Genomic DNA, 13,425 nt, shown 5'->3' on the forward strand with positions numbered 1-13,425 from the left:
TCGCTCCGTGGGCCCGAAGCCGCCACTACGTTACGATTTTGGAAATGAGGTCTTCATACATAACTGGCCATTGTTTGAACTGAATGGTTGAATAATTCTGATGCGATAAATTTTTGTTTGAATAAAACCTCATTCTCAAAAGTAGTGCAAATTATGCGAGTTCTTATCTAACTTTTAGATGACTTGTTTTTAAATCATCGGTTTCGTCAGAAAATGTTAATAATATATGGATAATATTTTAAAATGAATGCTTCACATCACATGGAAATGTTTTCGTAATCAACGCACAAATTAATTCTATATTTGTTACAAAAAAGATCAAATAACTTTTGAGATAGAAGGGTCCTGTAAGTAAAAATTTAATGAAGCACAGTGGTAATTATCTTTTATTTGATTTCGTTTCACTCAGTAAGCCAGGCAACATTTTGATTATAAAATCATTTTGCGTCATGTTTACCGCAATATGTTAAGGTAATAATATCCTTGTGACCTACAGTCACATATTAGTTTAGGCAAATATTGCGGTGCTGCTGGTGTGTCACTGGTAAACCTTATCTATATGGGCCGTGGTTTCCTTGTAGGGCTCCCGATAGTCACGGCGCTAGAGGTACAAAAGTATTGCTAAACATAATATTCCTGTTACTTTCGTATTCAAATTATACTGATATTTGTAACAAAAAGGGTATCATTTCAATAACAAATAGGTATTTCGTTTGAGGTTTTTATCTAAAAACATGCGCTATGCTGTTTTTGTCGATGTTTGGCATGGAAAATCACATGAATCCAATCCAGTTTATTAATAAATATTGTAGGTATTATTAGTCATAGGCAGGATTACTAGCGATTAATTACGGTGACCACGGTGGAACAAGATAGTTTTTGATAACAAACGTGGGATACTACACAAAAATACAAACGTTTTCTCTCAATAACAGCCATGAAATCACTTCTGAAAAATTGAATTGAATATTCCCGTCGTCATGTCGATTCAAGTAAATCTCAGTTAGTCAGTCGTGCGCGCAGGGTTATTGACCCGGACTTATCTACAATCAAATTTGTAGGGCTCCCCGAGCCGCCGCGCCATGTAACTTCAAAATATTTGCATAGGAGCTATTCACACCTCTGTAAGACAAAAGACCTCTTACATTTCAACATTTCCATTCGCCGCGGTCGCGGTCAGTACCACGCGAGACGTTAAATTTGTCAAAAAGGCAGCGATACTCGCTAGCGTAAACCGCAGCTTATATAGGCATTTGGATAGTTTCCAAGAATGTAGATGTGTGTACACTGTCATGTTTGTCGTACATTGTAAACATCTGCTGCAGTTAAATATTCTTATTTGTTTAATATTCTGTGTGTGAAAGCTCTCCTAAGAATCCTTTGAAATACCTTTCCCTATCACACTGCAGAAGAAAAGTAAAAGGACTACCTATAAGTTTACAGTTTTGTAGAGTCCCGGAGAAAAAAGAACATTTATGGATTAACAGTTTTAACAGTAACACCTTTCTGATATTCAAATTTTTAAAGCCTACTTTAATAAATAAACGTAACAACTGTTTAATGAGTTGTTGAATTAGTTAGTCCTCAATGAAATACAATTTGTAACAAACGATAAATTGTTAACGCTATGCCATTTGAATTCACCTCTGACCTGGTCATGTCGTGATTGGTATGATATATTGACATTTAGGCTCGACGAGTGAAAGGAGAGGGATATTGAACCATTCTGATAGGATGGTGCCGTACACAGGCAACCGCGTTTTTTTTGCAATAGAATATTAAATTAAATCCGGTAAAATTACTTTACTGTAACATCAGCAGCGTAACTTGTTTTATTAAAAAAAAAACTTGCCGATTTTATTATCTCAGGAATACACAGTTCCTCAAAGTTGCGCTACGACAGACAGTGAGCCAAAACCTAGTTTACCAAATACATATACAGGGTGTCCCGTAATGTAACGTCAAGCCGAAACTGGGTGTTGAGGCAAGTTATGCTGGTTATCAGAAAAATACAAAAAAAAATCTATGTGGCATTTTGTCAAAATAATAGGCATTTAAAAAAAAACAACAAATTCTACTCCCGGTGACGGTCTTTTTACTCGTGTTGCCACAAATCTTCACTTTTTCCAAATATTTTTTTTGTTATGTAACCCTGAATAATGCTTCTCTAAATTGTTATCAAAATTACAAAACCAGCTGCTCCAGCTTGGATGAAAAAAATACATTATTCCCAAAAAAATTTTCAAAAAAAAAAATTTTGCCTAGNATTTTTTTTTGTATTTTTCTGATAACCAGCATAACTTGCCTCAACACCCAGTTTCGGCTTGACGTTACATTACGGGACACCCTGTATATGTAATTTGAATGCATCAATTGTTACACAATTTAAACTTTGAACATAAAGTAGGTAAAATAACAATCGATTAAGTTACAATATTGAACCACACGATCTCGCTTGCCTAATCACATTCGCTCTAACCCACGTGAAGTAAGACGTACTCGATTCTGACGTAGGCCAAAACTGTTCGTTTTTAGGTCGATCAAAATGTTGCCATACACATTTTTGAGGCATTTGAAAATATTGTCGAGTTGCAGAGTATTCTCGAATTGTAAACAAACACGCGTGAAAGAATGTGGAGCGAAATTGGAAAGCAAAGCATCGTGTTATTGTAACTCCTACACTGATCAATGACAGCTCCATTCCGTTATTTTAGACGATTTTAAAAAGTTTGTAAAATATTGCGCACGATGAATCATGTGATCTTTCATCTCAACTGTATTTTGCTTTAATTGACAAATAAACGAGCACTTTCTTTCCGAACAAGATTACCTATATGCTTTAATATCTTATATCTGAATCACACTTAATTTTACATTAGTACATAATTAACGGTAATTATAAACAGTTAAAACATTAAATTAAATTAACACGCATGCCTATTTTTGGGATTTCTCATAAGATAATCTCTACTTCATGTAAAATATAAAATAGGTAAATAGGAATGGTTTTATTATGTATCACTTAATATTACCTAAGAATGCCTACTGTGGTGGCCGCCTTAATATCGACGTGCTTTAAATAATTCATGTCGTATGTGCCAACGCGACTCCATCAATATTAATAACTTGACGCGATGGTGATAGAAAAGCAGTTCACAAATTGGTTAAACTTTATTTTCATAGCTATAAAGTTTACTGTGTGTGTTCATCGAAAGAGTACAAAAGTAAATGTAATTGACTTCGATTAGAACTAAAGTAATGGACTCTAGATTTGTTGTCGATTTGAATCTTCTAGTTTTAGCCGTCCTCAAACCGTAAGTTTATAATAAAAGAGCCAAGCAATATCATCTCTGCATGATTATAGTTTTTGTGTCTATTTCATTCCAGTCTGCATCGTGTTTACAGAACAAGTTTTGTAGTTTCATTAAAATTGCTCCGAGCTGCTGTAGTTACATTATAATACGGAGTCACAAAACCTCTGAATGATTGTGCGCGTCATTATTATCAATTACTTTCGTGTGTAGTGGCAGCCTGGCCAAATCGCTGTGCGCCTTAACAAACCACCTCGGCTCTGATAGCATAGCGGTTTGTGGGCCGCGTAACTGTACGCTTAAAACGCTGTTAACCGATTCCCAATAAAGGTGAATAATAATTAAGGCAACTAAGCTTTGGAATCCAGTGTGGATGGATATCAATAAACTCAAATAAACAAATTATTGGTTTAGTCTCAATTTAATTAATTTCAGTTTACAATGACTGAAATACTCAACATGTTCGGGTTAATAATGTTAGTTAATAACAATGTGGGTTAACATGACAAATACTATTATGTTAGACAATTAATCATACGAGATCCATCTGGCCAAATTACACTGCTTTGACGTTCGCACACAAAGCTATTTACATAATACAATGTACAGTACGATACTGCTAATCGGATAAAATAATATGAATGGACTAGGTACTTATTAAAATTTTAATCTTTTAATATACAACGTGTCCCAAAATTCAAGGATAAGCCGGCGCCGCAGGATGGACATAGTCATGACTACTTTAGGAAAAATAAGGAAAAAAATCTATCTCAATTATTTTTTAAGTTACACAATAAATTACGAAATTCTTCTAAAATTGACACCCCTTATGATATTTTACATTACCACGACCGCCATTTTTCAANTTTTCGTCGAATTTCATAATTTATTGTGTAAGTTAAAAAATAATTGAGATAGATTTTTTTCCTTATTTTTCCTAAAGTAGTCATGACTATGTCCATCCTGCGGCGCCGGCTTATCCTTGAATTTTGGGACACGTTGTATAATCCGTTCCTAATTAGTATCGTTATCCAGGAAATTTTAATCGCTTGCTACACTTATTTAATTTTAGTATTTTATCCTGTTTGAGTCGAAACTTCCTCATTACTCGATTAATTTCGGAAAGCACATAAAAAATCATGTTCCACCTACATACTTATGAAGAATGGAATTATAATGCTTTGGAAATACGCCTATCTGAGCTCAAACATTAACAGACAAATGAGACAATGTTTTTGTGACATATTGCCGGCCATATTTGATGAGACGGCGCCAGTGTTGCCACCTTGGTGGTTTTACCATCAGAAATGGCGCTTTTTCAAGGCTCTTGGTAGTCTTGGTGGTATATTTTCATTGCCTAGAGTTTTAATTATTTCTGGTGGTTTTTAGCGGTTTTTTTTAGAATGGTTTTTTAGCGGTTTTTAATATGGTTTTTAGCGTTTTTTCAGTATTTTAGTATGGAATGGAACACATTTTTGAGAGGGAAACCCGCCAACGTTCCGGAATTTATAGTATTCTATGCTTGTCAGCTGGTCTGAAACCTTATGAGGCATGGGCTGTGTGGCGGACACACTCAAAATATTTTATGCTTGTTAAAGTTATGAAGCTCTATGTATAACTCTACATGTAGCGTGCATGTGCTAAGTATTTCACTACATTAAACGTTCGCGATGTAAGATGTGCTAACATGCCCTTTAAGTACTAGCTTGCATGCATTAATTGGATTTGCGTGTGTTTTCGTCCTTGGCCTTACGACTATCATTGGCTAAGCTTCCCGCACGCAAAGACGTTCCACTTTAGTTTCCACGATAAATACCGTGTGTATAAATACTTAATAGATTACTAATTGGTAGGCTAACCTTTGTCCCAAGGAGGGTCGAACAGAAAATTCCAAATATGATATTTTTGGATTGTTGTGAATCTTCTTTGTTCACTCGAAGTTTAATAGAAACACATTATGCTACTCTTTAGTTTGTATGTACAATAATGTACACACCATCTGTCAATGTCATGAACACGATACACGAGCCTTTGCTTACGAAATTGCGGAAAAAATACACTTATCTTTAAATTGGAGTTTAGGGTAAACTCTTAGTAGTTAGGTAGATATGGCTGCCTTTCCTTTTTTGCTTGAGGATGACGTTACATTATTTATGAACTACTCGTAAATAAAACAAAACTAGGCCCTACTTGAGCTCTCAGAAAACGTGTCTAAAAACACGTTGATTTCTTGAGTAGGTCGCTCTTAGCTGTGAAATGTTTCGTCATACAGTTTTACGTGGGCGTGCATTTACTAAGTCCCTATTATGCATTACGCATTCACGATGGCACTGTAAATACATGATAATTACACTCACGAGTCGACGGTGTTGTGAGTGTTCTGAGCGACCTTGACTGCGTTTAAAGTTGACTGTATACGATTTCTTAAACTTTTAGTAATTTTAAGAATGGTATGTAATATGTAAACATGGAGTAGGTAGCTCATGGCAGTCTTTATGAACTTTATATTAAATACCATTTTTAAATTGTTCAAAACACACGATATTCAAGTTTTTGTTTGGTCGAGTTCATTCATTTTGGATTTTCACTGAAATTATTCTAAAGGAAACTGTTAGTTTTCTATTACTTGTACGGACGCGCTTATTAAAGTAGAATTAATTTATTTTGCAAGCTCTACATTGAAGATATTCAATTGTCTCTATTAGAATTGATTATTAAGCTCCCGCATTAAACTTTAATAGGCGTGGACCAGTAATTAGCAAGATTATTGGAGTAACTTTGTTAATTAACGTTATCTAATTTTGCGATAGTCGATCGCAAAACGGGAAAACGCCTCTGTTGCTGTGGGACTCTTGAAATTCGTTTAAATACAAAGTACCTATTCCTTTATTAGAGACCGACACTTCACTTCAATATTAAATTTAAATTGCCAATTAGGAGGATAACTTGTTTGTGACTATTAAGATATCAAAAACAGTAGCTTCTCAGAATTGAATCTGCAAAGTATGACTAACTTCAAAACTCCTACATTGTTAAAGTATAGGAAACAAATAGATAGCTATCATAGAACGTAGTGTTGACACACTTAATTCGCTAATGCCACTGAATACAGAATACATGTGAGAATTAGCATAAAATAATAATACAATAATACCATGTCTCTTATATTTATGTACGCAAACATTCGCGTGTTAACACGTACGCATTGAACGCAGGGAGATTTTCATTACATGTAAGTAGTACCAGTAATTCCAGTATTTTCACCTCAATAGCGAAGTTCGTTGTATGTTAGGTAATTTGCATGTTTGATTATTGCTTTACATAGTATTGGTGTAACAATGTATGTCTTATCAAATCGACTTCCGAGAAACCAACATTTTGTGAACATTTTATCAAATATCCTAAGTTCGTCGTGCTAGTTGTGTATTTTTCAATTCTCGTATTTTCCTGCGAATCGTGAGGGGCATAAAACGCGGATGAAACTCATTTACAGTTATTTAATGCAATTATTTCCTTTTTATCAAGTCGTCCGGCTTTTTAGTTGGCTCAAAGTGTTCAATATTGGTCGGCGGGGCACGTACGGACTACGGAGTGCTTTTTCGTTTTTGTAAGAGTCGCCCCAGGTGGAAGTAGTTCTTACAGACCAACGCCATCGCTCTACGTACTCACGTACATGCTTGTTCACACTGAATAATCGAGTGCTCTTAAGCTAGTTGGATTGGAAATGTGGAAATTTTATTCCATTTCCTTTCAAACGTCTGATTTAGTTCTATTTCTGAAAAAGATTTCCGCTGATCCGAGTAAAGTATTTTATTTGAGACAGTTATAAGAATCTCTTCGAAGTAAGAAGGTGTTATGGGATATTTCGCTGATTTAATTAAAATAAATGGAACGCGTCTTAAAGGTTCTCTACGAAAACTTTCGCTAACCCTCTTAACATATTCAATAAATTTGTGTTAGCTCTAATAAGTTAAACGACTTAAGCATAAAGTTTCCATGAGTAAATTACAGTCAACGCCAATCGTGTAAGTTGTAAAATACTATAATAAACAGCGCGTCACTAACGCATTTAATGAATCCTGCGGGGGTTGTAAAACGTTGTATTCTGTAAACGTAGTCGCTCATCAGCCTATACAGTTTTGTCGCAAAATAACACCTATTCACAACCGGATAAGATGGTGCTGTCTCTAACTTGATATGCCTTTGTTTGTATGCTCCAATTTTGAGGCATTTGTACTATATTCCATGCAATAATGATAATTTGTTAGCTGGCAAAGTAGGTAAATGTCGTTGAACTTAATTTATTTATTTATTTAATTAGGACAACCAACAAGACAGACACAAATTCAAGCAAAGGGTTTACATACATAATTTTGTCTTAGGACTAGGTGCTATCTTAATTACAAGCTGCCACAGTACATTAATCGAGTAGTTAGTATATTATTGGTCTAATTTTTTCACTACATACTTATATATATTATAAAAAATTGAAAGTCCATCCATATGGTCAGTTATAACGAAACGAATCCACTGCATTAAACTAAAGAAGTAGCCTGAATCGGGATAAAATATATTAAACCACTTGTTAGCCAAAAAGATAAATAGGTAAACACCATAGAAAAATTATAATCCCTGTTAGGCCTTTCTTCCAAAATGGTTTTCATTTTGCTTATTAATTTTTCCTACGTTTCTTTTGGGTTTCATTACTTTATTTGCCTTACGAAATGAGGTTGTGAATATTTGCAATATCAAAACATTCTTAAGTAGGTTTACAAAGGGTTGCGGGGTGTTTATTTAAAGAAAACAGCCTACGGTTTATTATCTCCGAAAAGATATTCATTCTAAAGAAATCTTCTGAAAAACAAAGAATACTTTCCATTATAATTTTATTGTAGGTTGTAATATGAAATAATTTTTATGACCTCCTTTTCTTCATATTTGCCTTGATACTTATAAACATTTTTAACAGGGTGTAACTAGATACATAATGTATCACATCACTTCTTATGAACTACATAATGTAAGCCTGTTACCTGGAATTTATTTTTGATGTGCCGTCGCCTGAAAAAAGAGGTTTTACTTAATCCCCCTAGGGAATGTTCTACGAATTCGCAAAAGAGATAAATCCCTTTTAACGGAAAATCCTTAACATTGAGCCATGTCGTTGCTGTAGCATTATGAGCGGTGTTATGTGATAATGACGGTGGAAGTGGCAAGCGGCCCGCAGCACGGGAGCGCTGCCGGTAGGATATTGCGATCGCGCGGCGTCGTCAGTCAGCTAATGCGTTTCCGATGTGACGCAAATGGGATGTTTTCTGCCTCGGCAGCAATGCCAGATGCACAGGTGCTAACTGTTACCAACGCAATTTGCTCTTAATAAACAACCGTTAACGTTTATTTTCTTTTTCTACTTGCTTTTATTATCAAATTCTAAATCCCGCAATCGATTCATCGAACAAAACCAAAATAGCTGTATCCAAACATTGATGCACTTACGCTAATTCCTTAACAAACTGTAAATGCTTAGCGCACTATAAAATATACGGACATTTTAACCCCGTGAACAGTGAAACTAAACCTGGGAGATAAATCTAGAGCCAAAGCGCTTAGACGATTTATTTTCCAAATGTTCCGAATCGTTGCCGAACCGTTGGAAGTGTTGGAACGTTGCCCCATTCACAAACTATTGTTACCATGTTTTACATTGCGCTCCCAATAGCAGTTCTTCTGTCTGCAGCTGCGTGAGTAAGCAGATAATGCTGTATATCTTGATCACTGTACGTGTAACTTTTGTTATTTCAACTTAGTGGATGGTTGTTTTGCTTATTTATTTTAATATGATGTTAATATAGCTTCAAATGAACTTGAATATCCTAGATAGTGTCCCTTAATATCGTACGTACTACAGTTTGATCCATTGTCTTTTTATCTTTGCGGTTTAAAAATCTGTTTAACCTTGTCATCTTATTTTTACAATGCTATTTTTTTTTAAGATTTCTTATCTTTATTGTTCGATTTGAGCAATAATATGATGTTTTGTCATCATGATAATAGAGCTCTTATCATCACACAAGATTTCAGATTGTACGAGGTCAGACTATTGAAAGTGGTTCCCTTCCTTACTTCAGCCGTATGTTTTAGGCCTTGCCGTGTATTTGTAAAAACCTTTAAAATTGCTAGGCTATTTTCTTTTGGCTTTTTAGTTTAAAACACCTTCATTGTTCATAGACTGTACTGTCCCCGTTCTTTAATACATATTCGCTGCCTTCAGTCGTCGTCGATTTTAGTCACGCGTAGGCATCGCTGTCTATCGGTTGGATGCCATTGTTTTTTATTGCTGATCTTTGGTTCAATAAAAAATTGCTAAAAAGTGACGGTGAATGTGGTCAAAACTATTGTTAGTGAATTTTATCAAGTACACAACTGCTCACTCGCGTGGTTGCGTTGGTTTTGTGTCATGGTCGAGTTATTGGTGCAAAGTTGATTATATGCTTTATCACATTATGCTATAAACCAGTTTTGTAATATCTAACGCCACTTTTCAAGGCGTCTTTTCTGTATAAAGTCGCGTAGAATGCGGAACAAAAGACATAACTAGGCATACCAATCTGAATTCCTAAGTGGTGCCCACGCAAGGTTGCACACCTGTTGCGTATTCATGGGTATCTTGTAAATGAGCGGTGAAATCAATTTCATCAAATGCATTTTCTTTTTCAGGAATTTATCCATTATTTATTGCTCTCTATGCATATGAGAATGGGCCGTGAAACGTGACAGGTCCTACAATAGGATCTAACGGGCCGTTAACCAAATAATGTATGTGTGCCGCATTGCCCAATGTCGCACGGTTATGGCGATGCGTAGCGCTGCTGCGAACGCACGGAATTCCTCGAGACCATAAGGGTCGGTATTCAGTCCACGGCGCGCGGGCGGTGACTCCTCCGGACAGTCAACCCTGCTGCCATCGCCGCCGCGGTAACACTCGGAATACTAATGCCTCCTATTGTGCGTTCAAACTCGACGCTCGGCCGTCGCGGCCCAACGAAAGTTTTGTAACGCCTTTGTTTTGCTGACTTTCGCGCTCGCTAACTGGAACGCTCTTTTGACAGATTGGCTATACTCCTCTTTTTGTAATGTTACCGTTTGACAGTTATTGATACTCGTGATGTATTACTTCTTTGTCATCATTAAATATTGGAACCGAAGAAAGTTGTATTAGCAACGAGCCCTAGAGCGTAATTGACATGAATGTTTTAATTTACATCTCTATCAGATAGAGTCGATCTGAGTACTATTAGCTCTCCATCGTAATAATAATAATCATCATTTCCACGCTGGACTTGCTCACCGCTCTCTATTCATGGTCAATAATTGAATCTTTTCACTCGTGACAATCTATGCGTGATGCGACGGCAGCAGGAATTAGTCGTGCGTTATGAAAATGTGCTGGTGTTGGTTCATTGTGAGTTTCGCTGCATTGCGCCGACCAAGCAGCGGCTACTGCACGCTTCGCTGGCGCGCACGCCGCCCGCGCGCCTTGCTCTCCCCCTCGGTCCCTTGCGAAAAAATCATAATGCAATCGCCAGGGCGGCCGGCGTGGAACGATCGGCAACCACTCTCAACACGCAACCAACCAGTGTACATTCAAATGTGTTGGTACTCACACGCCGTCCATCATGATGGATTGCGCGTGTCGGGAAACTGATTTCTCTTGAGTTAATCCGTTCAAGTGGAAATCGTCAACGTACGAGTAAGCCGCGAAAAGTGCTTAGCGTTGGGATAAAAGTTACCATTGGATTGTTTTTATTCAGTGATGTGAACTTTCATTTGGTGTCAATATGTAGCAGCCTCTACCTCATAATCTAATTTCGATTTCCATTATTAGGATTATTGTAGGTCTCTTCCACACCGTGACACGTCACGACAACTATTATGGGCGATGGAACTACATCAACCTGATTAGCTTCCATTTTCGTTGAAACCATTGTCCATCAAACACAAATTAATTCTTTACGCGTCTCGTTTGCGTCCGGCGAGGACGGCTGCTTTCGAGGCGTTCATGTTTTCAAGCTGTCTTTCCACCGCGAACAGTGGCCTGGATCGCTCGCTGCCGACTGGTAGCCGATTACTGTGCGCGTTATCTTCAAATAGATGGATTTATAAAACGGAGCTAATTATATTATTATCATGGGTCGATAAGGAGGCAGTGGAATGTTGATAGGTGTTAGTGCGCGATCACTGTCGTTGTGATGAGGTGAACAGTGACTGTGTTTTGTGCTGTGCCAGTGTGTGATTAGTGTTTGACGCGATGTGGGGGGCAGCGGTGTCTAACCCTCCTCATTATCATTACGTTCAGGGGCCTGGGGGGCCGGTGGCCCAGAATGGTCCGGGGGGTCCGATCTTGGCGGGGCCGCCGACGGGGAAGCACCTGCGGCCGCAGTCTTCGTACTCGCTGCCGCATGGAAGCAATGGGCCCGGGCGCTGGGGGTGGTCCGGGAATCATGTGTCGTCCTTTGATCGGAGGCAGTTGAAAGTGCCACCACAACCAGTTCGCCCCGCTCCGGTTCGTCCATCGCACAGCAGAAATACAGTTGCTAGTGTAAGTGGAGGAATTACTTGTTTATTTACCTCGATACGTCACGTCGACAACTTTCGAACAAAAACATATTCTCATTATTTGAGAATCTTTGTCTCGCATTAACATATGAAATGTGATTTAAATTCTCAAGTGAAAACAAATAAAAAAAACTGAATTGATTCTGACTCAATAACGCTGTTTTTTTATAAAAAAAAACGGTGCAATTATCGTGGTTTGCATTGCGTTAACTGGTAGTTTCACATCCTGGCGCTATGCGTGAGCCTGCTCGGCTGTTTCGTATCTGTAATTTATTTCCTGGTCTCTCGCAATGCGTGTCGGATGTCGGCTGCGCACGCGTCACCCGACACGAACGCGTTTCTCTGATACCCACGGTATGCGGGCTTCCTTGATACCATCTGCGATATACATCTAACGATAAACGCTATAATTTATAATGAAATGGCATACATAACACTGAAACTCCAATCACAAATCACGTTGCCATTTTCTTTAATGACTCAGACGTTTGTTTTCTTATCGCAAATTGATCGCTTAATTTCCACATCAGTGAGAAATGAAATTCCTCTTGTCAAAATACACTTGAGTTCACTTAATGCTCGATTTGTGTTCATATAGGTTTTGCCATTGTGTAACGCGTTACGAAAATTGGATAAAAAGTGGTTGATCCAGTGAGCAAATACCGAACCGCCCGATAGACCGTATACAGAGCGGCCGTAAGACGGATTCCTATTAGGGAAGCATCTAATGAATAGCAAATGTAGTCGTAAGCGAGGTTGTTCTCTTTACGGTGCGCAGGCGCAGCCGTCGACGTCGAGGCGACTGAACCTGATACTGTTACACGGAGATGCAATCTACAACCACGTACATATGTAGTTGGTAATGATAAAACAATTAAAATTAAAAGCAAAGTGTTAAATTCTAATGCAACTTTAATTAATAATTAAATTTTAAATTAAAATAAAATTAATTTTGTATTATTTCCGTTCAAATGTTAGCAATATTTTACTTTAATTTCAAAGTTTGCTTACCAATATATCCGACCATTGCTAGTACCTACACTAACTACAAGGAAATGCAGCTTTACTATAACTGTACTTATGTATGAGGAAACTATTCTCTTTGCTTGAAGGCTACAGGAGCTTAAGAACTTAAGACAATAAAAATTCGTTAACTTTATTCATATTTACAAAAACCGATACCTTTGTTATAAAAAAATGTTGAAAAGCATTAAACAAGGGATTTAAACTTTCTTGGCAACATTTAATAATATGTTTTATGATTGTGATAAAATAGAAGTTATCTTACAAAGTTTTAATTTGTGGCAATAACTTGGCGCATAAATTGAAAAGATTCAACAATGTTAATAGAAAAGTTTTAATTAGTTGCCAAACTTTTTAACATCTTCAAACATTGCAACGGTTCGAAAAGGTCATAACTTGTGCCTGATATTTTATAGCACGTAACCAATACGTTTATTAATGGATTTCGTGTTTGTTTTAATTACAAAACTATGTT

The 13,425-nt window shown here is 37.1% G+C and overlaps 1 protein-coding gene across 4 annotated transcripts in view; it reads left to right on the forward strand.

The window, feature by feature from the left end:
- Positions 1 to 13,425, forward strand: part of LOC114352002 (Germinal centre kinase III) — a 70,575-nt gene that overhangs the window by 2,319 nt on the left and 54,831 nt on the right. Inside the window, exon 1 of one of the 4 annotated variants that reach the window (XM_028303407.1) lies at positions 11,346 to 11,910. The exons of 2 other annotated variants lie outside the window; for them this stretch is intronic. In XM_028303407.1, coding sequence (XP_028159208.1) covers positions 11,620 to 11,910 — 291 coding nt within the window. In that variant the 5' untranslated portion in view covers positions 11,346 to 11,619. Of the gene's footprint in view, positions 1 to 11,345; positions 11,911 to 13,425 lie in introns of those variants that run through there. One more of the 4 variants, XM_028303408.1, reaches the window with a different exon arrangement.

The sequence above is a fragment of the Ostrinia furnacalis genome, unplaced genomic scaffold, assembly GCF_004193835.3.
Source record: "Ostrinia furnacalis isolate ACB-3 unplaced genomic scaffold, ASM419383v2 OfSCF1234, whole genome shotgun sequence".
Classification (NCBI taxonomy): Eukaryota; Metazoa; Arthropoda; class Insecta; order Lepidoptera; family Crambidae; genus Ostrinia; species Ostrinia furnacalis.